Below are 26,361 nucleotides of genomic sequence, written 5' to 3' on the forward strand. Positions count from 1 at the left end.
CACCCATCGCCCACGTCTCTGTCAACCACTAGTCTGTTCTCTGTGCTGATGAGCTTGCTTGTTTGGTTTGTTTTCACATTCCACATGTGAGTGAGATCACTGGGTATTTGTCTTTCTTCTGCAGGTTATTTCATTTAACATACTGGCATCAAAATCTATCCATGTTGTCACAAATTACTAAATTTTTTTTTTTTAATGTCTGAATAATATTCTCCGTACAGATTGCCTTTGATTTTGTTTCTAAAAGATTCTTATTGTACCACTCTGATAGTAGCTTATGTTTTAAGTGATCTCAATTAGATTAAAATAATCCTGATTTTTCAGTTAGGTTTTCCATTTTTTTTAAACCATTGCTATTACAAAACATGAACAGCTCACTCCATTCAAGACTTTAAGTTGTCTTTGTCAGTTTTTATGGACATGTTACTGACATTAGGTTGTTTGTTATTTGTACAACATTGAGAATCTACACATCTGAGTGTTTCAGACCAAATATGGTGGTAGAAAATTTGATCTATTGAGTAGATGTAATTGTAGACACTGTTTTACCTGAACGTGACCCTGGAAGGGTCCCTTGCAGAATTAGCTCAGTAAATATTACACTGAATTTCTTAATCTTTCGGTATTATGCTTGAATTCATTCAATTCTTTTTTTCTTTTAAAGTATAGTTTTGAATAGTTTTTAACAAGCATTTGTGTTGAGTGAGTCAGGAAAACTTTATGATCAATTACAAAATAAAATATAGTGTTACAGAGCTAGCGTCTTTCCCTCCCCTCTCCCATCCCACATACTTTAAAAGAATTAGCTCAAGATATATTTATTAAGCACTTTTTGCTGGGTGTTTGGCTAGGAACTTGTGATTAATAGGTGAAATTTTCAAGTATCTCAGTCTAATGAAGAGCCCTCACCTCCTACTTTGCTTACACATAGATGTGCGTACATACATTTGCTCTATCCCCATCATTTTTTAACCTGATTTCAGTTGAAAGTAGCACAGCATAGAAGGTAGCATTTTTATCTCTCAGTCTGAAAACACTGTTTTCAGTTTCATTATAGTGAACATTTATAGGCTTGCATTAATGCAATATAATAACTTATTAATTTCCCCACACCACTTACAATGTACCATTAAAAAGACTAAACAATTTGTTTTGAGAATTAAATATTTGAATATATTTAAGATCTTTTAGTATGTATAGCCAAATAAAGTCAATTGCTTAGATTTTCAGCTGCTGTATATGTGTATTCAAAGAAGAACAATCCTATGTTTCTGACTATTTGTAGCTTCTTTCATCAGAAGAAAACTACCACAGCATTTGTCTCAGCCAGTCAGATAGTCAGTGTGGTTCTCCTCCAAGGGGTTGGTCAGAAGAGTTGGATGAACGTGGGCATACCTTATATACCAGTGACTATACTAATGAAAAGGTACATTCTTTTTTTCTCATCTAGTTTTCTTGGCAGATTCCTCTCATAAAATCGTTGTGTACTGAAGCTCTAGTAGTATTTTAAAAACTCATGAAAATATTTTCTTGCAATTCTGTAGCCCTGTCAGCTGACAGTCTGAAAACTCAGTGTAACTACTGATTGATTCATGGTTTTAAACTGCTTCCAGTTATCATAATTTTTGTGGTGTCAACCTGTTTAAGACAGAACCTTTTTAAGAGTAGACCCATTGAGTGTCATTCCGTTTATGCCTCTTCAGTAAACATAATTCTTTGTGTTTTTCTTGGCAAATAGTTTTTTGGGAATAGTTTTCTCAACATGTCATAATAATCCCCCTCACTTCCTACATTGCTTTATCTTTTATAACCAAGTTATGTAAAACAAGAACCATGGATCTAGTGCTTTATGATTAATAAATTAGTGTGAGAATACTTGTTGTAATTTTATGTGTTTATCATCAGAGAGGGTAATGGTTGTTTGTGCTAGTTTAAAGAATAAAAGCCTTGGGAATAAATGGAGATAGGTTTTTTCACTCCACATTGTTTCTTTAATTATTTAACACTGGAACACATGAAAACAATAATTTTCATTTATTTCACAATCAAGATCATATGTTTTAGTCTTTACTCCTTCATATTTCCGGTATTACATGAAGTTTTGTTGTCGGTGTTACTTAAATTGTATGAATAAGCTGTGTTGGCTACTGCAGGTAATTAATTCCTAAGGGTTTGTATGAAGTTTGGATTAAATCGTCTATTAGTTTCATCCTTAAAGATTGAAGAAAAATTCCCTTTTGTTAATTTCTCAACCCTGATTTCAGGGTTGTGTGTCCTTGTGACCACATACCTACATATATATGTTGTCCACATATGTATCTTTGTATCTTTATGTTATCCATTTCTTGTTGTGTTGCTAAGTGGTGTTTGGATCACTAGCTTGACACTGGATGAAAGAGAGAAAATAAATTTGCGTTTAATATTTAGTTCCTTATTTTTATTGACTTAAAATGCAAGTCTGTTAGTATAAGTTTGTTATATTTCTTTTGGAATGTTTTTGAGCAAATAGAATAAAATTCATAAGAATATCATCTAATACCTATGATTTTATAAGCTTAAGCTCAACTCTATTTGTGTTTAAAATAAAACACCTGTTTTGTTTTTATAGTGGCTCAAGCATGTTGACGATCAAGGCAGACAGTATTACTACAGTGCGGATGGATCTCGGTCAGAATGGGAGTTGCCAAAGGTAATAAACCTTAGCACTGAGTTTCTGTGTAAAAATAGTGGATGAAGTAATACCTGAAAATGGTTACAACAGGTTTATTTTAAAATTTTTATTCAGCTCTTGAAAAGCAGCAAGACTAGTTTTTCCATAATTCATTGAGAATCTTTTGCTTAAATTACTCTGTGACATACATTTATCTTATAACTGTATAATATTGAGAATCCCTATTTAAAAGTTCTTTGATTCAGTTTTTTATTGTTCCTGGATCCAAGATCCCCTTTAAGTGGCAGTAACGTAAAGAGTTCTCTTAAATTTGTTGAGTTTTCTGCATGAAGTTGGTGTTAAACTTACTTAAAAGAAAAACAACTCAGTATTCAAGTTTATTCTTGTATGTAGAAGTGTATTATAGTTGAATCAGTCATTAGCAGCATGTAGTAATGAGACCTTCCAGGGTCTAAAGATAAATGTACCAGGGCTGAGTTTATCTAAAGCAGTAGGTTTCAAAATGGTTGTGTACTTAACCACTGTTAGTATTAAGATATAAATATATGTAAATATTAATGATATCTGAGCAAACATTTACATTTTAATTGGTACCTTATTTTAACATTTTAGAAAACACCTATGAGTAGCAGATGTATCTGTAGTGTCAATTATCAGATAGACATTAGTTTCTAAATAAATTTTTCTTTTTCCCAAAGTAAGTCAATTTAAAGAAAAATATTTAGAGATACATGGATATAGAAAAGATCATTAAAAAATATAGTGCAGTGGATAGAATAAACTATATTCAGAGGGACAGGAAGATAACAAATATTAAAACATGGTTAAAGGAGATGGAAGGGGTGGAAAGTTTCCTGTATGTACAAATGAGGAATTCTCGAAGAAGAAAATGGAAGAAGTGGTAGAGAAATAGTATTTTGGAAATATAATTTCTTGGAATTTTCTGAAACTAAAGGAAGGCATGAGTCTTCAACTGGAGCCTTCAATACTGACCAGAACACAGAAAAATAAATACACATATTGACAAATTTTGCTGAATTTGTGGAACTTCAGTAGAGGGAGACAGTCTTAAAAGCCATCAAAAGGTAAAAAGCAAGGTTACCTGTGGTGGCAGTTTGCATCATTTGATCCATTCCTCACCCACTCCCATATCAGTGCTTTTTGCTGTGTACCTCCGTAGTGACCTCTTGCTGTGAATGGGGGCATATTGTTCTGCTGTTACCATGACTGAATATAGTCTAGACATGTGACTTGCTTCCACTGATGGGATGTGAGCAAATGTGTCCTGAACATGGTATTGAAAAGGGCTTGTACACCAGGGCTTGCTTTCCCACCTCTGCCTCTGCTGTGAGAGGAATGTATGGTCCTAGGTAGAGTAAATAAATACATTTTAAGAAGATGAACAGAGTCTCAGAGATCTGTGGGACCATACAGAAGACCTAATATTCATGAGAGTTCCAGAAGGAGTGAAGAAAGTGAGAGGCTGAAAAATATTTTCAGAAACAATGTTTGAAAACATCTCAGATTTGATAAAAGACAAACCACCAGATTCACGAAGCTGAGTAAATACCAAACAGTATGGACTCGAAGAAATCCATATCCAAACACACTGTAATCAAATTTCTGAAAACTAAAGACTTCACCTCCCCCCTCCCCCCACCCTGCCCCTGCAAGAAATATCATGAAGGCAACTCAGTGAAACAGCAAAGTACTTTGTGGGATAATAATGATTTGAATAGCAGAGGATGTCTTATTAGAAACCATGAAGCCAGAAGGAAGTGGTGCAACATTTTACAGATGTGGAAAGGAAAAACTCATGATTGTACATCTAGCAAAAATATCCTTCAGGCATGAAAGTAAAATAAAGACATTTTCAGATTAAAATAAACCCAGAGATTTATTACCAACAGTCTTATTCTCAAAGAATTGCTATAAGAAATCCTTAAAACGGAAGAGAAATGATAAATGAAGAAAACTTGGAACGTTAAAAATGAACAGAGTATAATGGGAAGGGTGAATATCTGATGATATTCTATGCAAATAGAAATCAAAAGAAAGCTGCAATAGCAGTATTCATATCAGATGAAATAGGCTTTAAAATAAAGACAGTTAGACAAAGGACACTACATAAAGATCAAAGGATCAATCCAAGAAAAAGATATAACAATTGTAAATATATACATACCCATCATAGGAATATCTCCATATATAAGGTAAATGCAAACAGCCATAAAAGGAGGAATCAACAGTAACATAACAGTAGTGGGGGACTTTAACACTCCACTTTGGTCAATGGATAGATCGTCCAGACAGAAAATTAATAAGAAAACATAGGCTTTAAATGACACCCAAAGCTGGATGGACTTAATTGATGTTTAAAGAGCATTCCATCCAAAAGCGGCAGAGTACACATTCTCAAGTGCACATAGAACACTCTCCAGGACTGATCACAGGCTAGGCCACAAGGTGTGCCTCAGTAAATTCATGTCAGGCATCTTTTCCAGTCACAGTGCTTTGAGATTAGGAATCTAACTGTAAGAAAAAAACTGTAAAAAAACACAAACACGTGGAGACTAGACTATATGCTGCTAGACAACCAATTGATCACTGAGGAAATCAAAGAGGAAGTCAAAAAAATTATATCTGACCTTAAAAAAATTAGAACATTTCTAAGGTGGAGATGTTATCTAGGACAACTGTATTGTTAAGAGGGGAGAGTAGTGTGATAATTGTTGGTAAGGTTTCTACATTTCACTTGAAATAGTAAAATTCTGATATTAGTAGACTGGGAGGAATTAAATACATAATTTGTAATAGCTAGAGTAAGCACTAAAAAACTGTAAAGCAAAATAGACTCAAAGAGCTATGGATTAAACTACATTAGTAAAAACTCAGGATAGTCCATAGGAAGGCAGGAAAGGAGAAACAGGCATGATAAACAGAATATAAAAGCAACAGACTTAAATCCTAACATTTAAATAAATTACATTAAATGTAAATGGTTTAAACAGAGCTATTGAATATTTTTGGAAATGATAAATGCCATGACCCAATTATATGTTTCTACAAAAAGATCACTTCAAATGTAATGATATATTACATCATGCTGAAGATTACTTATCATATAGTTTATAGTAAATCTCATACTTCATGGTGCCATTGCAGAAGCTTTGCCATTAGAATTAGGTCTTAGACTATAACTTTCCTGTCAATGCTTCTATTCAACAATTAAAGAAAAGAGACGCAATTGTTCTTTTACTATTAGAAAATCAGGAGATTCGGCAAACTCAGAACTGTTACTAGTTCAGCAAGTTTGCTGGACATAAAATCAACCTAAAAACTACCCAATTCTCTAGTAAAAAGTTAATTTGAAAATATGATAGGAATTAAGTTCTTTTTTATATTAGCAGCAGCAACAATGCCAAGAAGAATCCTAAGATTATACCTACAGAAAGTTTGTAAGATCTTAAGAAAATTTCAGAGCAGAATTGAGGGATATAAAAGATGATCTGAAGTGATGCGATATACCATTATGATCTTGGGTTGGGATGCTTAACATGGTAACAGTGTCCCCATTGATCTGTAAATTCACTGCATTTCTGTTTACTGTTCCCGTCTCTACCTTTTTTGTTTTTTTGAATTGATGCTAAATTTTACTTGCAAGCAAAAGTCTGTGAAGAACCAAAATATTCCTGAGTAGGGAGAATGTCTACTTAAGAATAGGAGAGGGGTGGGGTCCCTGCTCTAGTGATTAAGTTGTGGGCACATGTGCAGAGAAATAGACCAGCAGAACAGAATAGGAACCTCAGATGTAGCATCACAAATCCCTGGGTAAAGCATGGACTGTACAATAAATATTTTAGAAGATTATTGGTTATTTCCAGGGGAGGAAAATGAAATAAACATAGATCTTGACTTCTCACCTACTGATTAATTCCAGGTAGATGACAGTCATAATGTAATAAGCAAAACTTTTAAGGCTGTAGAATGCTGGATCAGAGAATGTCTTTGACTTCAGAGTAGGAAGCATTTCTTCAAAAAGACTGTTTAAGGAACAACTATAAAGGAAAAGATAGACAGACGTGACTACATACAATCCAGCAGAACACCTTTTAATATTAACGATACCATACACAAAGGGGACGACATGAGCTTTGGGCTCAGAAAAGCTACATTGAATTTGTAAAGCTTACAAAAGCTTAGAAACCAAAATGTATAAAGAATTTGCTGGTTCTTTATGTACACACTAGTGAGAGAGAGAACCTAATTGAAAATAGGCAAAATATATGACTGTCAGGGGAGTGTGTAATTTCCTTGGTTCTGTCTCATCACAACAAAAATTTGAAGTGACAGACTTTGAAGCCCTAGGTGTGTCACAGCTCTCGGACAGTGTTACAGCTCTGTGTTACAGCTCAGTTTTATTTAGAAAGTAAAGGGAAATATATCATCTAGGCTTGAGGGCATGCTGACCCAAAAGTGGAGGGGGAGAGAGAGAGAGAGAGAGGGGGGGGGAGAGAGAGAGAGAGTGCTTGTGGGAGAGAGAGACCCCGGGCCCTGTGGCTCCTCTTTCTATATGTTTTCCCTCCCCCGGGCCTGCCCTATGTAAATTGGGCTAGCCAGGAGTGCTCTTTGTTCCACCTGAGGTCCTCACTTTGGTCCTCAGACCTTCCTTTGCTCTATTTTCATGGGCTTTCCCCTTCTTGTCTTTTAGCCACCACCATTTTGGACTCCTTTTTCCTATTCTAACTACCTAATATGACTAAGCCATACGGAGGAAAGGAAATTCATGAAATAAGTATTTGAAAAGAATTTCCAAGTCACCAGGAGAATGAAAGCATGAAGTAACATCATACATAGTATATACATTTATTTTCTATACACAAATGCATATAAATTCAACAGTACCAAGTAAGGTAGTGGAGAGTATTATATTCTGCTGGTTGGAATGCTGTTAGTTCCCCACTGTTGAGAAGGTTAAATTGTGCTGTCTGTGAAACTGCTACGTGGCATTTCGCTGGGCTCCAGAGAGCTCTGGTCCTTTGTATCTCAGCACAAAATGAATTTAGCAAGAGGCAAAGTAATAGATAAGATGTGACTATTAGAATAGGACACTTGTGGGGCTTACAGGTGGGTGGGTGAGAGAGTGACAAGTGCTGAGAACTTACTGGGTTGCAGGTTTATAATCAAAGGAAAAGTAGGGAAGGGCAAAAGACCATCTGTCTCATTCTTGGGTAGACATCATGCTTTCACCATCAGCTCCCCCTCCAGATTGGGCAGGGGAGTTTTCTTGTCCCTGCCTGGTCAAGCCAGGGCTGTCATGCCACTATGGGAAACTTACTTCAGGTCTCAGTACAGTGAGGGTCTTTCACTTTGAAGTGTCACCTTTCCATAAATTACTGTCTTCTTTATGCCGGCAGAGAGCATGTCCTAGGTGTCATTAACTTACTGAGCGCACTGGGCAGGATGTGGGCCTCATGCCACCACTGTTTTATTGTTTGGGGCCACGTCTCCTGCTTCAGTTGCATGGTTTTGCCGCTAAGCAAGCGCGCTTGGTTTTGTGGTTAAGTAAGCCTGCTTTCTTCAGTGGTCATTAATGTATTGTGGTCTCCCAGAGCCCCTAAAGTTCCTCTCTATCTACAGTCCTCAAATGGTATTTCTGAGCTATTTGATTATCCTACTCTACCCCTATCATCCACATATAAGGTAGTGTTATGAGGAAGTGAAGTATAAATGAGTTCGAGCTGCAAACTCACCAACATGGATTTAGTGTTTTTTTTTTTAATCATTGTTTTTTTTAATGAAAACATTATTGACTGAAAAACCAAATTGAAGATTGATATGTGTGATATGATTCCACTTATATAAAATTTAAAAGCCCACAGGTAATACGTAGTTATAGATACAGGTATATGTACTAAAGTGTAAAGTTCCTGAGAATGGTGAAGACTGAGTTATATGGTACTGCCAGGCAGGGGTTAATGTGTGTGTTAGTTGCTCAGTCGTGTCCAATACTTTGCCACCTTATGGACTATATATAGCCTGTCAGGATCCTCTGTTCGTGGAATTCTCCAGGCAAAAATGCTGGAGTGGGTTGCCATTTCCTTCTGCAGGGGATCTTTCAGACCCCGGCATCGATCCAAGGTGTCCAGCATTGCAAGGCAGATTCTTTACTGTCTGAGCCACCAGGGAAGCTGTTGCTGGGGAGGGGAAGAGGAACGGAATCTAAAAAATGTGCTCAGAGAACCCTCCTATTTCATTTCTTTAGGAATCAGAACGTTACCTGTCTTAGTTATGTTGGAGCTCAGTCGTGGGGTTTTACTATAGTTGCTATTCTCTTGTATGTTTGAAATTATTCGAATAAAAATGCAATTAAAATTCTTAAAAGAGGTTTTTTAAGAAGATTTTTTAAACATTTTAGTCAGCTTGTTCAACTAGATGTGTTTGTGTGTTTTAACTGGTGTCTTATTTTTCTTTTCTATAATTATGTGACACTTTATTTTTGTCTTCTGTCTACACTAGTTTTTAATATCACATTTTATTTATGCTTTATTTGCTTTTATGAACATACTGTTGCCAAGTAAAACTGTCAACACCTTTAAAATGGTGATTATTACCCAGTGTAATTTTACATTATTTTTGTTGCCCTGCGGAAAGGATTTCTAAACAGTTGTGGTAATTATAAAGTTCAAAAGCTAGGGTAGATGTCCATTAAAGTTCATAGACAAGCTTACACACAACTGCATATTTTAATTGTTCCTAACAATGATTGTATTGAAGTGATAATACAACTCTACCTAATGACTGGGTTTCTGCACTTACGAAATTTATTTCACAGAATTTTGGGGGGGAAGCCTTTAATCCTCATCTTTGTTCCTTCTATAAGTGATCCTTCTGTGAACTTGTGTGACAGATTTTAAGATTGCTGTTCGTTAGGCAACAGTGAGTGAGAGACATACACCCATGTGACTACCTGGCTTTGGCAAATTCTGTTGTGAAAAATGAAGTAACAGCTTTGGGAAACAGTTTGCAGGGCCTGTATGGACTCATTTTGGAAAGTGAAGAAATGACATACTGTGGAGAAAGATGTTGGAAGGTTTTTTAAAATAATAAAAACAGTATAAATTATGTATTATTGAAATTTAATAATAAGATAAAACAATTTAATTTCACTGAAATTCCAGTGAGTCATTAAAATGTAAGATTTACTGGGGTTTTTTGAGAAGTAGGTATTAGGAATACTTTGGTTTCAGGAGAAGACTGTATCCCTTAAAAATAGATGAATTTTCTTTTGTCATTTTATTATAATTTATTATTTATAATATATTAAAACTTCCTGTATGAAACAGCATAACTCTTAAACCTCACATTTCTCAGATGTTTATGCCTGGTGGTCTACCTGACATTTCAAACACTGTAAGACTTAGAAGCTTATTAATAATGTGTTCTTAATTTTATATGTGATCTTTGTTTGGCAGTTACTACTTATCCTTTGTGAGGAGGGCATGACGACCCACTGCAGCGGAGAATCCCCATGGACAGAGGAGCCTGGTGGGCTACAGTCCATGGGGTTGCAAAGTGTGGGACGCACCTGAGCGACTAAGCACAGCACTTATCCTTTGTACACAACTGATTAATATTCACGATTGGTGTCTGGCACTAGTACGGTCACTACTGTTTGACTTGGTTACATTTTACCACTTCAGAGAAACAAATAGTAGTGTGCTTGGCCTATAAATAGAAAGTAAAAGTAAAAACAAAAAGCCCTTTAAATGTGAATATACTGTTGTGTATGGAAGCGTCATTTTAAAAACATAAGGCAATAACTGAATTCATGTGGATTTTCAAAGTAGAAGGAACTTTAAAAAATTAATTAGTCTGATGACCTCATTTTACAAATCGTCATAACTAATATTTATTGAGACCCTATCAGGGCAACATTTGGCACTTTTTGTATGCTATTTAACCCTCTACTTCTGTTGTATCTGTTTTACAGTGAATGCAGTTTAGACTTGGGGATGTTAAGTGTTTTGCCAAAACTAACATGAACTGGGTCTCTCCAACACCCAGGTGTGTGAACTTGTGCCAAGTGCTGGTCAGAGATGAGTGAACTCCTGTTAGTGTCACATGGTGAGCTTTGCCTGACGCCGCGTGTCACTCGGAGCCAGCATGTGTAGATCCCACTTTTGTTTCTATTATTTATGAGGTGTAATTTGTTTTCTTCAGTACAATGCTTCATCTCAGCAGCAAAGAGAAATTATTAAAAGTAGGAGTCTGGACAGGCGGCTGCAAGAACCAATAGTATTGTCAAAGTGGAGACATAGCACCATTGTGCTGGACGCCAATGACAAGGTAGGACATTCTGAGAAGATAAATCTGTTGAGAACTCGGGCAGGTTCTTTATGCTTTATTTTCTTCTTTGTTGAGTCTCATACCTTGGTGGTGACTGTTTTATTGCATGCCATATCTGATTGTCCCAGAGTGGGGATTGTTTTTGAAGTTTTCTGGTTTTTGACCTATGCCATAATGCTGTATGTATACATGATACATTTGGGCCTGGTGGGTGATAGGTTTTTTTCATAATCTCCTTTTAAAGTCACATATCATTATTGTTTGTCTTCAGTTTCTAAGAGATTTAATGGTAAAGACATTTAATTAACTTTCCCAGCCCAGGGAAGATTGAAAGCCTGCTCCTCCTGTTTCGCTAACAGCTCTCTACTCAAAGTGCTTCTGAGAAGTCATGTTCTCTGTTTGAAATAGGGAGTGGATTTTGATGCAAACATGAGATTGGAAAAGCGGTAGAGTTTTTAACTTCCTTGTGAGTTACATCTTTACCTTGTGACCTCAAGTCCGGTGATAGAATAGGAAATTACTACAAATTTGTAGACATCAGACATACTGATGTTAAAGTGGTGGTAATGATGTGAGAGTGGCAGTAACACCCTAAAATTGAAATATTTGGCACTGGGGACTCTTATTTTGCCAACAAGATTCTCTTTCGGCATAGTTAATAGGTTTCCTGCATTTGCAGGCATGTTAGTGAAAGCAAGAGGCCCTCTCCTGAGGCATATTTCTCTGTGTTTGGATACTTTCAGTCCTAAATTCATTTTTAAATGATCTCTATCAGTCTGTCAGATAAGTACTTCTAATTTCTGTTTGTAAGGATATTAGGTGGTGGAGTGTAGAGGGCATATTAAAGGAATGAAATTCTGGAGTTTGTCCTATTGAAGACTTGGAAATATATTAGCATTGACGTTAACCTATGTAGGTAATAGTCCTAGAGATTTTTATTAATAATAAAAAAATTCATTTATAAGAACCAGATTACACTTCAGTGTATACCAAAAACTCCTGTACTGTATGTGATGATGCTCTAGTGCCCAAGCTATGGTTGAACCAACTCTATTGCATCATCCAGTGGACTCTAGAATAAAAAGGATGCTTGTTTTGCTGATGCAGACTTAAAATTTCTTACCTCTTTGTAATCTTTCTTGAGATTCATTTTCAGTATATTATTAGAATAACATGTGGAGTTCTTATTTCATATCCTTTTTCATCTAATTGTTTCAGAATATGATAATGTGATTTTCTTGAGACTAGACTTATTTCTGTAGAAATGGCTTCCCCCCCACCTTTATAAATAGGAATCATAGATAATTATTTCATCAGATAAACTCTGTTACTTATCATCATCTTCTAGTATATATGTTTTTAAGATTTCAGATTATAAAAGAGGGACTATACCAGAACAAGCTGGTGGACTAATACAAGGGGTGAAATCTGTATAACTTGAAAAGTAATCATAGAAACCTAATTCTGTGTGGCAAATGTTGTTACAATGCTATAGGTCCTAATTCAGTTGCCAGACAACCTTGAAGGAGGTAGGTGAGGGTATGTAGTTACCACTCATTATTCAAATAGTTACTTATTTTCTAGTTTATGGGTCATCAAATCTTTCTTCTTTTTCTCACACTGTTTTAATATTAGGCACTCTTTGAGAAGTCAAGAAATGGAAAAGCAAAACTTCTGAAGCTGTTGGAAAAAATACTTAAATGAGGCTAAACTGACATGTGGACATTAAATGTAATTTCTTTTTATAAAGAAATATTTGACATGATTTTAATGTTTTCTCCATTTGTATGTAGGCCTTGGATGTTTGCTTTTAAGGTTGTCCCTTCAAGAATTTTCCCTGTAACATTTCACTGCTGCCTAGGTTCCGTATTTACAAATTGTATAGTTATGAACCTGAAGACTTTTTTCCAAGTAAATGGATGTTGAATTAACGGTTTTGTATTGTGATTTAATAAAAATTCCCAGGCTCGTCACCAGTATTTTATCCACTTTCATAAGTATAGAAAAGTAGATGATACAGATGTGAAGATGAATGTCCAGAGAAATTATCTGGCTTTATAGGAAAGTTAATAATAGATGTTGGCATGTGATTTTCCTAATTCTCTTTTCCTGAAATTATTCAAAGCTTCTAGGAGAACAGAGAACATTTAAATGGAACTTGGCTGTTGGTACCAATAAAATGTTTCTTTGGTCTTATCCTCCATGAATAGTGTTACAAATACCTGAGGTAGAAATCACATACCATGCTAATATTGACAAAGCAGAATTTCTTTGAAAATGCACATTATTGGCTTGCTTCTATTATATTCTTGTAGGCTTAGACTTTAAAATGTTCTTTTTTTTTCTGGTGAGTTATTAATCTGTAAATCTGAGGTTTCTTCTTTGCATACTAAAAAAAACTTTGTTTATTTCTAATAACTGAGGTTAGCTATAAATTATATTAAATATTAATAGCAATTTAATTAAATACAGGTTCTCATTCTGGCAGTTGCCAGGTAGTTCCTGTGAGTGTTCTGTGCCAAATCCTACCAGGATTCACACCAAGAGCAAATTAATATGTTGACTGTTAACATTTTTATCCACAAGTGTGCAGATTGTACTTATTTTAAATATGGTTAATTTAAGCCGATGCAGCGTCATGATTTTAAGGCAGCATGCCTCATTTCTTTTGAGTAATCCTGTATATGATATTTAAGTTTATAGTAATTGGTACAAACTATGCCATATTTTATAAACTTTATGACATCTGTAGTTTTCACATCTGTACCATATTAGTTTCATAGCTAAATATAGAAGGGAAGTAACTAGGAAAAAATTTTTCTCAGCCTCCCTTATTAAGCTCTCCCTCTATGAGTAGAGGGAGAAATATAATGATATGAAATAGAGTAACATTTTTCATTACTTATTTTTTGTAGGAATCTCCATCTGCCTCAAAACCCTGCTATCCTGAACATGAGTCTTCTCCCTCTTCACCAAAGCACCAAGATACAGTTAGTATGATAGCAGCAAGTAGAAAATATAGTCCAATTATTTCAATCAATTTCAGCAAATTAATTTTCTCTTAAGTGTAATGTTTAAATATCTCTTGGGCTTCTATAAAATTTCATTGGTCTCTCAAAAAATAACCACATAATAGGTTTAAATTAAAAATCAGATTTTATTGATTTAAAAATTCCCTGCTTTGTGCAAAATACAGTACCTTCGTGATCAACTTGTATACCATATTTATAAGGGATGAATTTATGTTTGGCTTTTGAACATAAATGTTAAAGTCCCTGGAGAATACTATCAAGTTTACACAATACCCTTTCTTCCTCAGGCCAACAGTCCAAAGGTAAGAAGCACCCTCCTCCTCATTAACGAGCTTAGATGCCCTTTTCCCCTCTAAACCGTCAGATGCATCACCTAGCCTATGCCAGGTAATATTGGCAGAACCTAACTCAACCTGAGGTTTCTCCTAAGCTTGGAAAACTGCCGGTGGCTTCTCTTCAGTCTTAACGTTGGAGAAATTCTGCTTGACCTCAGTGTTTGCAGGACACCCCTCCCCAAGTCTCCCTATAATTTGCTGCTCCTCCTCTTCCCCTCCAGTGGCCCCATTTCCTTTCAGAAAGGGGGACTAAACTTCGTGTTGAGGTCTGCGAGACTGTGCCTGTCCTGGGTCCTCAGCCCCACTGTCTTGCTGCCCTCTGGCTCTTCAGCTCCAGGGCCTTCATGTACTGAAACCCATGTCCCTCACATCTTTGTCCAGTCAACTTCTAGGTCATTCCTTAGAGCTCAGTTCAGACTCAGAATTTTATTCTAATCCTCTAGATTTGGTCAGATTTCCTTGTAGTGGATTTCCCTGGTGGCTCAGTAAAGAATCTGCCTGTAATGCAGGAGACCTGGGTTCAGTCCCTGGGTCAGGAAGATCTCCTGGAGAAGGGAATGGCTACCCATTCCAGTATTCTTGCCTGGGAAATTCCATGGACAGAGGAGCCTGGCGGGCAACAGTCCACCGGGTCGCAAAAAGTTGGACAGGACTGAGCGACTATCATTTTCACCTTCATACTTTCCCTGTAGTCCTCTTTGTAGCATTTAAGTATATGTTATTTGATTCTGTAAAATAGAGCAACTCTTTTCATTTCTTATTTCTTGTAGGAGCTTCCAGCCCTTAGTTAATATCTTCCCCATTAGACAAAGGAAAGCTTCCTTAGAGCAGAACCAGAGCACTCAGTGTGGCAGAGTTTTGGTGTTCCAGGGAGTTTTGCTGAATGAAGAAATGAAATTTGTAAAGTTTTTTTAAAAGTAAACTTTTATTGTTATTTCCTTAATTTTAAGGAATAAACTTTATTAGGATACTTCTGATTTTCTAGGGGCACAGATTTTCACAGATGGTACTTTCCTTTTACAGGCTCTTCCTCCCTTCCCTGAGCAAGTCTGGTCTTTTGATTCATCTCACATGTTGTCCATCTGTCCTTCTGATGTTGCTCAGAAGGTTTCACTGCCTACTCTGCTCCTTGGCTTCTCTGTACCTACAGTTAATCCTGAGCTGACTTGTAGGAGGACTCTGTAGGTCCTGCCCCGACTAACCTCAGCATAACCATATCTCTTCTTTTTCTCTGAGCTCCAAGTCATTGACGGCATCGATGGAGTGAAAGTTACCTTGTGTTCCCCCATCTCCCTGCTGAGAATTTAAACTCCAAAGGGACTCACAGGGATAGATAGGGGCTGCTTTCTCCTTTTTTATTTTACATTGTTTAACACAGTCCTGGGTACATAAACATCAAATAAAGGTAAAAGTGAATGTGATTTTAGTGCTTTTGTTAAGAATTATCATATGAACCTAAGGTACTGTTACTACAGAATGCTTAATTTATCCATCTATCTAGAAAAAGGAAAAAACCTTTTTAAACTTAAGTATGGGTACTATATAACTTCTAAGAAGACCTTTTATAAATTATTTATATTTTGGTAAAAGGGAATTTCTAGGTAATCCTAGAAACATGAGTTTATAAATGTCACATGTAGGTTACAAAGGACTGTTTGCAGATTATTCCCCCAGGCAGTTATCCTGTCTCAAGGGTTTGCCAAGCACCCTGACTGTCCTGGACTAAGGGTCCCCTCTGATGGCCGTGGCAGGGAACTACCTCACCAGGATTCTGTTTTATTCTTTATTTTCTTGCACATGGAAAAAAAATGAAACAACTCTGTTAATTCTGCCTAAGGCTGTTCTGTTTTCTCATAAGTGTAGAGTGTCCTTCCCTCCATCCCCCAGTTCAGCACCCTCCAACCCCACCCCCCGCTCCCACCCCACCCCCTGGCCAGAGGCTTCTGTCCCCTGAATATCTTCCTCAGCCTCTGCTCCCTGTCCTCCACTTGCCTTGTTTGAACTGAGTCTTTTACCTGTCTTTCCCACTCTTACCCAATTAATACGAGCAAATATTTTCTTAGTTCTCTGAGTTAAAATCTGGTTGGGATAAAGCCTTACTGGTAAGAAAAAAGAAGCTACAAATGTAGAAATGAAACTGACACTATAATCAGTGTTAGTTACTCGGTGTCATCTTTAAATCTCTGCAAATTGCCCAGCTACCTCTCATCTCTCTCTTTTTTTAAAAATTAAAACTGTATTGAAATAATAGAACTAACATACTGTACCATTTACCCATTTAAAATGTACAGTTTGGTAGTTGTTAGTGTTAATATATTCAGATACATGCAACTATTGTCATGCTCATTTTAGAATATCTTCATCACCTCAAAAAGAAGTACTCATCTGTCATGACCCCCTCTACCACCACACCCCATCAAGGCCCAAGCAGCCAGTAGTTACTTTCTATCTCACTAGATTTGCCTGTTCTGGTCCTTTCATATGAGTAGAATCATATGATACGTGGTCTTTTTTTACAAGCTTTGTTCACTTGGCATTTGATGTCTTCAGTCTCTTCTAATCAAAGCAGATTAAAATTTCATCCTTTAATACAAATTTTAAACATGTTCATTTTTTTCTTGTTTTCTTTCCAGTTTTCAAATACATTATTTTTCATAGTCACCTGAAGTCCTTTTTAGAAATAGGTAGTGTATACATCTTTTAAAAAATTGATAATGTTTCTCTACAGTGTGACTAGAGCATGGATTCAGTAGGATTTTGTAGGCTGATCTAAAGACCTAATCTCTATTTGTCCCAATGTGCCTATGAGAATATGCGTTTTAAAGTTTTCAGTTACTGAATAGTGAGTACAGTTTTGAATATATAATTTGGAAACAAGCTTTGACCTTAGGTTTTCAGACAATGGTATTAAAGTGCTTTACCCACTTTGGAGCAAAGGACATTTCAACACGTTCTGTAAGAAGAGTGTTTAGTAGACAAATTGTCTTAATTTTTTTCCACTGAACATGATTTAGACATTAATTTTTTTTAAATAAAACTGGTTCTTTAAACATTTTTGGAATCTAGGTGAAACACACTTAACATAAAATTAGTCATTAACTATTTTAAGGGCTTCTAGTCATTAACTATTTTAAGGGCTTCCCTGGTGGCTCAGAGAGTAAAGCGTCTGCCTGCAGTGTGGGAGATCTGGGTTCAATCCCTGTGTCGGGAAGATCCCCTGGAGAAGGAAATGGCAACCCACTCCAGTACTCTTGCCTGGAAAATTCCATGGACAGAGGAGCCTGGTAGGATATAGTCCATGGGGTCGTGAAGAGTTGGACACGACTGAGCGACTTCACTTTCACTTAACTATTTTAAAGTTTGTAATTCAGTGGCTTTGGTGTATTTACAACATGTGCCTAGTTTTAGGACGCTTTCATCAGGAGACCCCTACCCATCAAGCGGGCACTGTACATTTCCCCGCCCCTTCTCCCCTCCCCGCAGTAAGCTCTAGTTTGAAGATCTGTATGGATTTACCTGTCCTGGAAGTTTCATCACTGTGGTTCTTTTTCGACATTCTTCCTCTTGTGTAGAAAGAATCTTTTTATTACATTATTATAAGATGATTAACTGAAGATAAAAGTTTTCTTGGGAGATATTGATTTTGATAGTAACAGTTATTACCCCAAATTGGGAAATGCTTACTTTACTAAATGAATGCAAAATCAGTTACAAATTCTGGAGCCTGCAAAGTGGTTATGAACCTGTGGAAGTTTTCCCAGATTACTCAATGGAACAAATATTTTATTGTTTTCTTGCCTTATTAGGATAAGACAATCTTATTACAGTCTTTTTGGTTCAGCCTTAACCAATTTTGCTAGTTCTTATTAAAACATTCCTGCTTATTTTCAACTTGACGTTTCCTTTGGAGTATCAGCATATTCAGACTAAGAAATATTCGTGTGTGAGTATGGACATTTTTTAGAGGACTAAGAAATATTTGTGTGAGTACGGACAGATTTTAGAGGACTTAACAAAGTTTTTATGAAGTTATTTTAGTAAGCTACACAAACACATTGATGGACTTTGATCCTAAGTGGAGAAAAGTACACCAAATAGTATGAAATAAAAATCTGTCTAAATTCCTTCCTCCAAAGCTCACACCTGAATAGTCAAACCTGTATCCTCCTGCTCATCACTTTTATGTCAGATGCAGAACTTCAGTGTTTAAGAGCTAAAGCTTTATTTTCTCCATCACTGACCTCTTACATTTCTGTTTTAAATGCCTTCTTTTATTTATTTAATTTTATTTTTTGGCTGTACCACACAGCATGCAGGATCTTAACTTCCTGACCAGGGATCAAACCCACACGCCCTGCAGTGGAAGAGAAGAATTATCCGTGTGTTTGGTTTTGCCTGTGCTGGGTCTTTGTTGCTCTGCACGGGCTTCTCTAGTTGCAGCGAGCGGGAGCCTCTCGAGTTGTTGCACCGGCCTCCCACTGTGGTGGCCTCTCTGGCTCCGGGCACAGGCTCTCGGTGCACTGGCTCCTGCCGTTGCGGCATGCGGGGTCTGCATTGCGGCATGCGGAATCTTTCATTGTTGCTCTGTGGCACGTGGGCATCTTCCTGGACCAGGAATGTAACCGTTGTGCCCTGCGTTGGCAGGTGAATTCTTAACCACTGGACTCAGGGAAGTCCCTCTCTTACATTTCTTAGTAATGTGATAGCACAGCTGGTTTGTTGGTTAATTTCTGACCTTTCCATCACTGACCTTCTCTTATATTTCTTTTCTTAATGCCCTCTTTTATTTAATTTTATTTTTTGGCCGCACCACACAGCTACTTTGTGGGTTAATTACTTCAATAAATATATATTGAGCCCCAGGTTGCTGCTAACCACTGTGCTGGGCGCTGTCATACAGCGATGAGCACAGCAGATCTCGTTCCAGCAAACAGCCTGATGGAGGGTGAGTAAATTATATGTAATAGTGCTTTGCATTAAGTGCAACACAGTAGGCGAACTAGGGGCCGTAGTCATAGGTGGAGGAGCTCCTACTTGAGGGGTCGGGAAAGCTCCTCTAGAGAATGCCTGGTGGTCCGGTGGTTAAGACCCCATGCATCCAATGCAGGAGGGACAGATTCAGTCCCTGGTCGGGGAATTAAAATCCCACATGCCGCTTGTCGCTGCAAAAAAGTGGGGAAAAAACCCCAAAAAACAGTGTTCTTGCCGCTGAGGGATCCCCCTCTACCCAGCTGCTCAAGCTTGGGAGATTCCTAGCTCTTCCCATCCCTGTCAATGCTGTCTTCTGAATCACTCTCACCTTTGGCCCCTCTTCACTCCTTCACTGGAGAAGGGAATGGCAACCCACTCCAGTATTCTTGCCTGGAGAATTCCATGGACAGAGGAGTCTGATGGGCTACAGTCCACAGGGTCGCAAAGAGTCGGACACGACTGAGCGACTAACACTTTCACTCGCTCACAGCCACTGCCCTGGTCCAGGCCTGAGTGTCTCTTGTGGTAGTAACTAGGAATGTTCCGCTTGAGTCCATTCACCTGCGTCTGCTTCATTCTCTCCGCTGCCTCTGGTTCTTACTCCTTCTCCACCTCAGTACGTGGAGAGAACTTAAGGCTCTTGCAGCTGATTCTCCTTTGGCCTCTGTGGCCTCACCGGTCTGTTATCTCCACCCCGCTGTGTTTCCGTGTAGCTCCTCAGTGTCTAGGAAGCTGCTCTGATTCCCTTCCTTCCTCACAGGGGGAGTTAGGTGTGCCTTTCTCACTGCACTTCTCGTTGGTGTGGTCATTGCTTTGCGCCTGTACACTTTGTGGCAGATTTTGTTCTTATGTTCACGTTGGAGTGCTTGCTCCTTAGAGCGCTAGTGTTGGGTCTTGGTCCCTGTGAGAACTTCCTGGGTACTCTGGGCCCTGCCCTTAAACGATGCCTGTACAGGCGCGGTTCTGTGCAGTATTGGTCCATTCATAGCTCAGGTAAGAATCCCTGATCCAGAATGTCTTTTCCTCCCTCAGACTCTGGCCATCTGTCACTGCTGCTGTCCCTTCCGTTTCTCTTCCTGTTTTGATGCTGGCATTTCCGTCATGTCTCTGCTTTTTCACCCACACGGTTCCAGCTGTGGCGTTTTTAGTAGGCTTACTCCTGCTCCTGTGCTTACACAACCAGGGCCCATCCTTTCAGATTAATGTTACTTAGTTTCTGGATCATTGAAAGTTTTTTTCCCTCCCCTTCTCTGCTTTTGATAGTAAATCGGGAATGTTCTTAACGTCCTGTGCATGTTTTTAACTGTGTAATTGATGTTTTTATTGAGAGGCAATAGAGAGTTCTTACGAAAAGAATCAGACTTGACATATCTAAGGAGAGCCAACCTTATGCTTTGTGAAAAAAATTGCAGTGGTCTGGATATTTCCCAAGTTCCCAGTGTATCAAAAGTGAATAATAGTACAGTTTGTCAGCTTTGTCTATAGATGTGATTTTTTCTTATCAGACCAGGCAAGCATTATCTTTTAGACATTAGTGAGAAAATACTCAATATTTATCTCCCGTACAAGAAAAATTTGGTTGTTTTTCCTAATTAAAGTACATTGAAAACATAGCTGAGGTATGAGTCAAATAGTTAGAAACAAATTCTGAATTGGGAGTCTTTTTTTCCCTGTGTGTGGATATTGTGTGTATGTTTTAGTTGAAATAAAATTGACTGCTGTGTCCTGTGTGTACAGTGCTCACTAATGCTGATGATTGCTATAGGCATTAACTCATTTTGATTAAATTGATTTGAATATAGGAGGCTAGAGCAGTGAGAAGCGCTTCTTTAGTCCCACCTGGAAGGATGTTAAGATGATATTTAACTTGAGCACAGCGGCTTTTGCCTTCCTAGGGTGTGATGGTAAAGCCGCGTAACTGGTTTTTGCGTCCACTGACTAATAGATGTAGTTAGTCTAGAGTCCAGTTCACCATGTGATCATATGTTTAATGGAGCATGTAGTGAATTCTTTATGCCACATTAAGGCCAATTCTATGCAGAGTACCGGTTACTTTAATTTATTAAATGCAGTCACTGCATTTGTTCCACCTGGTTATTTTTACATCCTGACAAAGTGGGTATCTTAAATAATTTTCAGACTATACTGTTGTACAGTGACAACAAAATAAATAATTCCTTTTCTGTGATATTTATCCTTATAGCACTGTATCCCTTGCTTTGAACAGAAAGTCATAAACCACTTTTCCAGTGCTGACTTGTAGCATTCATATGGAAATCTAGTTTGACTTTACCTTATGGCTGCTGTTACTTGAGAAGACCAAGTGCTTAATTATAAAATAACTGAAAATAACTTTTTTTAACTGAAAATAACTTTACAGAAGTATTAGAAAATTGTATTTTTAACCTATTATACAACTAAACATATTACTACTGACTAATCTTTTCTTTTAAGCTAATATTAGAGTACCAGATCATTTTGATTCAGTTGTATGTAAGAATTTAGACCTCATTGCCTATATGAATGATGTATAAACAGTAATACCTCTGTTCCATACCATAGGGTCAAGAGAAATATGGATTATTAAATGTAACAAAAATTACTGAAAATGGAAAAAAGGTTCGGTAAGTACACAAATCATTAATGATATTTTTTATCTGATTGATATAAATAAAAACTATAAATTGTATTCTAGTAGAAGTGATTAATAGTTTCAAAGCATTTCAAATGTATTTTCTAATATTATATATATATATATATAAAAGATTGTTAGGAAGTGTAGCAAAAATTTTCTTTATCTTGACACGTTTCTTAGGGTAAGGTTAAATTCAGAAAGGATAAGGCAGGCAATTCTGAGCAACTATTAGCTTTATTAAAATTCTTTTTCAATAAGTAATAAATGCACATGGCAAAACACAAAGGTACATAGAATAGTCACATCCAGTCACCAGCCATCAGTTCCCTCCCCAGAGGCAACCAGTTAGGTCTAGTGAGATGTACTATTTTCCTACAGAGATAGAAAAAAAAAAAAAATATATATATATATATATATATATATATGCATAGATTACTTTTAACGATCTTTTAACAGCTTATCTTGGAGATGGTTCTGTTTCATTCCATGTACAGTTGGCACATTGTTTTTAACTTCTGCATGTTGATAGTGTTCTCAGTCGTGTCTGACTCTTTTGTGACCCTATGGACTGTAGCCTGCCAGGCCCCTCTGTCCATGGATTTGTCAGGCAAGAATACTGAATTGGGTTGCCATTTCCTTCTCCAGGGGCTCTTCCCACCCCATGGATGGAACTCTTGCATTGGCAGGCAGATTCTTTGTTTCCCCAGAGCCACCTGGGAAGCCCATAGTTATATGGTTGTATCATAGTTTATTTAATTGTTTTTTGCAAGTATATGCCTGTCTATTGGTAGACATTTAGGACTTTTACATCTTTAGCTATTACAAACAGTATTACACTCAGTGTCTTGCACAGCTCATTTTGTGAGTATGTAGATATGCCTGTAGAATAAATTTTATAGAAGTGGAGTTGCTAAGCCATATGCAGTGGTCCCATTGATACAATTCCAGATTATGCCTCAAGGTCCTCAGTCAGTCCCATTTCCAGGAGCCTGGGTTTTCTCTGCACCTTTGCCAGTTCATTATGTTGTCAGACTCTGATCTTTGCTACTGGAGGTTAGAGAGAAATTGTATTTTTATTTGCATTTCTTTTAGTGGGGTAGAGTGTCACAAACCATATGTATTTCTTTGTTATTGAATTATCAGTTTATACTCTGACTCTCTTTCTCTTGGGTTGTTGGTTTTTTTTTTTTTAATTAATTAGTTAATTTTGGCTGCACTGGGTCTTTGTTGCTGTGTAGGCTTTCTCTAGCTGCAGCAAGAGGGAACTACTCTGGTTGCAGTGAATGAGCTTCTAATGGGAATGGCTTCTCTTACTGTGGAGCACAGGCTCAGTAGTTGTGGCACGTGAGCCTTAGTTGCTCCACTGCTGTGGAATCTTCCCCAGGCCAGGGATCGAACCTGTGTCCTCTGCATTGGCAGGCAGTATTTATCCATTGCGCCACAGGGAAAGTCCAGGTGGTTGGCTTTTTGGGTAATGAATTTAGGAAATTAACTCTTTTTAAGTTACACTTTCTCTGATTAAAAAAAAAAATGTTGAAATGCTGTGGTTTTACAGCCAAAGTGTCAGTTTGTGAAAGAAAGAGTTTAAAATTTACATGCAGTCGAGGTTTTTAGATTTGCTTTAATTGAACTGTCTTTGTCATATTTTTGTACTTAGAAGTTTGTCTCTTAAGTACTCTGAAATAAGATTTTCTACTTTTAGAATCCTTTTCCTAAGAGTATATCTATTTCATTATACTCAAATTTATTCATATTTTGTTGTTCAGTCACTCAGTTTTATCTTGACTCTTTGCAACCCCATGGACTGCAGCACACCCTGTCCATCACCAACTCCCAGAGCTTGCTCAAACTCATGTCCATTGAGTCAGTGATGCCATCCAACAGTCTCATTCTCTGTCGTCCCCTTCTCCTACCTTCAGTCTTTGCCAGCATCAGGGTCTTTTCCAAGCAGTTAGTTCTTTGCATCAGGTGGTCAAAGTATGAGTTTCAGCTTTAGCGTCAGTCCTTCCAGTGAATATTCAGGACTGATTTCCTTTAGGACTGACTGGTTGGATCTCCTTGTAGTCCAAGGGACTCTCAAGAGTCTTCTCCAACACTCCAGTTCAAAAGCATCAGTTCTTGCGTGATCAGCTTTCTTTATAGTCCAATTCTCACATCCATACACGACTACTGGAAAAACCATAGCTTTGACTAGATGGATCTTTGTCAGCAAAGTAATTAATGTCTCTGCTCTTTAATATGTTGTCTAGGTTCAGTCAGTTCAGTTCAGTTCAGTCGCTCAGTCGTGTCTGACTCTTTGCGACCCCATGAATTGCAGCACGCCAGGCCTCCCTGTTCATCACCATCTCATGGAGTTCACTCAGACTCACGTCCATCGAGTCAGTGATGCCATCCAGCCATCTCATCCTCGGTCGTCCCCTTCTCCTCCTGCCCCCAATCCCTCCCAGCATCAGAGTCTTTTCCAATGAGTCAACTCTTTTCATGAGGTGGCCGAAGTACTGGAGCTTCAGCTTTAGCATCATTCCTTCCAAAGAAATCCCAGGGTTGATCTCCTTCAGAATGGACTGGTTGGATCTCCTTGCAGTCCAAGGGACTCTCAAGAGTCTTCTCCAACACCACAGTTCAAATGCATCAATTCTTTGGCGCTCAGCCTTCTTCACAGTCCAACTCTCACATCTATACATGACCACAGGAAAAACCATAGCCTTGACTAGGCAAACCTTAGTCGGCAAAGTACTGTCTCTGCTTTTGAATATGCTGTCTAGGTTGGTCATAAATTTTCTTCCAAGGAGTAAGCGTCTTTTAATTTCATGGCTGCACTCACCATCTGCAGTGATTTTGGAGCCCAAAAAAATAAAGTCTGACACTGTTTCCCCATCTATTTCCCATGAAGTGATGGGACCGGATGCCATGATCTTCATTTTCTGAATGTTGAGCTTTAAGCAAACTTTTCGCTCTCCTCTTTCACTTTCATCAAAAGGCTTTTTAGCTCCTCTTCACTTTCTGCCATAAGGATGGTGTCATCTGCATATCTGAGGTTATTGATATTTCTCCTGGCAATCTTGATTCCAGCTTGTGTTTCTTCCAGCCCAGCGTTTCTCATGATGTACTCTGCATAGAAGTTAAATAAGCAGGGTGACAATATACAGCCTTGCCGTACTCCTTTTCCTATTTGTAACAGTCTGTCGTTCCATGTCCAGTTCTAACTGTTGCTTCCTGACCTGCATACAGATTTCTCAAGAGGCAGGTCAGGTTGTCTGGTATTCCCATCTCTCTCAGAATTTTCCACAGTTTATTGTGATCCACACAGTCAAAGGCTTTGACATAGTTAACAAAGCAGAAATAAATGTTTTTCTGGAACTCTCTTGCTTTTCCATGGTCCAGCGGATGTTGGCAATTTGACCTCTGGTTCCTCTGCCTTTTCTAAAACCAGCTTGAACATCAGGGAGTTCACGGTTCACGTATTGCTGAAGCCTGGCTTGGAGAATTTTGAAAATTACTTTACTAGCATGTGAGATGAGTGCAATTGTGCAGTAGTTTGAGCACTCTTTTGCATTACCTTTCTTTGGAATTGGAATGAAAACTGATCTTTTCCAGTCCTGTGACCACTGCTGAGTTTTCCAAATTTGCTGGCATATTGAGTGCAGCACTTTCACAGCATCATCTTTCAGGATTTGAAACAGCTCAACTGGAATTCCGTCACCTCCACTAGCTTTGTTCGTAGTGATGCTTTCTAAGGCCCACTTGACTTCACATTCCAAGATGTCTGGCTCTAGATTAGTGATCACATCATCATGATTATCTGGGTCGTGAAGATCTTTTCTGTACAGTTCTTCCATGTATTCTTGCCACCTCTTGTTAATATCTTCTGCTTCTGTTAGGTCCAGACCATTTCTGTCCTTTATCGAGACCATCTTTGCACGAAATGTTCCCTTGGTATCTCTAATTCTCTTGAAGAGACCTCTAGTCTTTTCCCATTCTGTTGTTTTCCTCTATTTCTTTGCATTGATCACTGAAGAATGCTTTCTTATCTCTTCTTGCTATTCTTTGGAACTCTGCATTCAGATGCTTATATCTTTCCTTTTCTCCTTTTCTTTTTGCCTCTCTTTTTTTCACAGCTATTTGTAAGGCCTCCCCAGACAGCCGTTTTGCTTTTTTGCATTTCTTTTCCATGGGGATGTTCTTGATCCCTGTCTCCTGTACAGTGTCATGAACCTCATTCCATAGTTCATCAGGCACTCTGTCTATCAGATCTAGGCCCTTAAATCTATTTCTCACTTCTGCTGTATAATCATGCGGGATTTGCTTTAGGTCATACCTGAATGGTCTAGCGGTTTTCTCTACTTTCTTCAATTTGAGTCTGAATTT

The 26,361-nt window shown here is 37.8% G+C and overlaps 1 protein-coding gene across 39 annotated transcripts in view; it reads left to right on the plus strand.

The window, feature by feature from the left end:
• The window catches only part of ARHGAP12 (Rho GTPase activating protein 12), a 117,217-nt gene that overhangs the window by 65,211 nt on the left and 25,645 nt on the right, over window positions 1-26,361 (plus strand). For 11 of the 39 annotated variants that reach the window (XM_060397404.1, XM_060397416.1, XM_015099612.4 and 8 more), the window contains 4 exons: window positions 2,609-2,689; window positions 10,895-11,020; window positions 13,936-14,010; window positions 21,921-21,982. In XM_060397404.1, the coding sequence (XP_060253387.1) occupies window positions 2,609-2,689; window positions 10,895-11,020; window positions 13,936-14,010; window positions 21,921-21,982 (344 nt within the window). Of the gene's footprint in view, window positions 1-1,285; window positions 1,427-2,608; window positions 2,690-10,894; window positions 11,021-13,935; window positions 14,011-21,920; window positions 21,983-26,361 lie in introns of all 39 variants that reach the window. The other 28 variants (XM_060397412.1, XM_060397424.1, XM_015099614.4 and 25 more) reach the window with 7 other exon arrangements.

This window comes from Ovis aries, chromosome 13 (assembly GCF_016772045.2).
Source record: "Ovis aries strain OAR_USU_Benz2616 breed Rambouillet chromosome 13, ARS-UI_Ramb_v3.0, whole genome shotgun sequence".
Classification (NCBI taxonomy): Eukaryota; Metazoa; Chordata; class Mammalia; order Artiodactyla; family Bovidae; genus Ovis; species Ovis aries.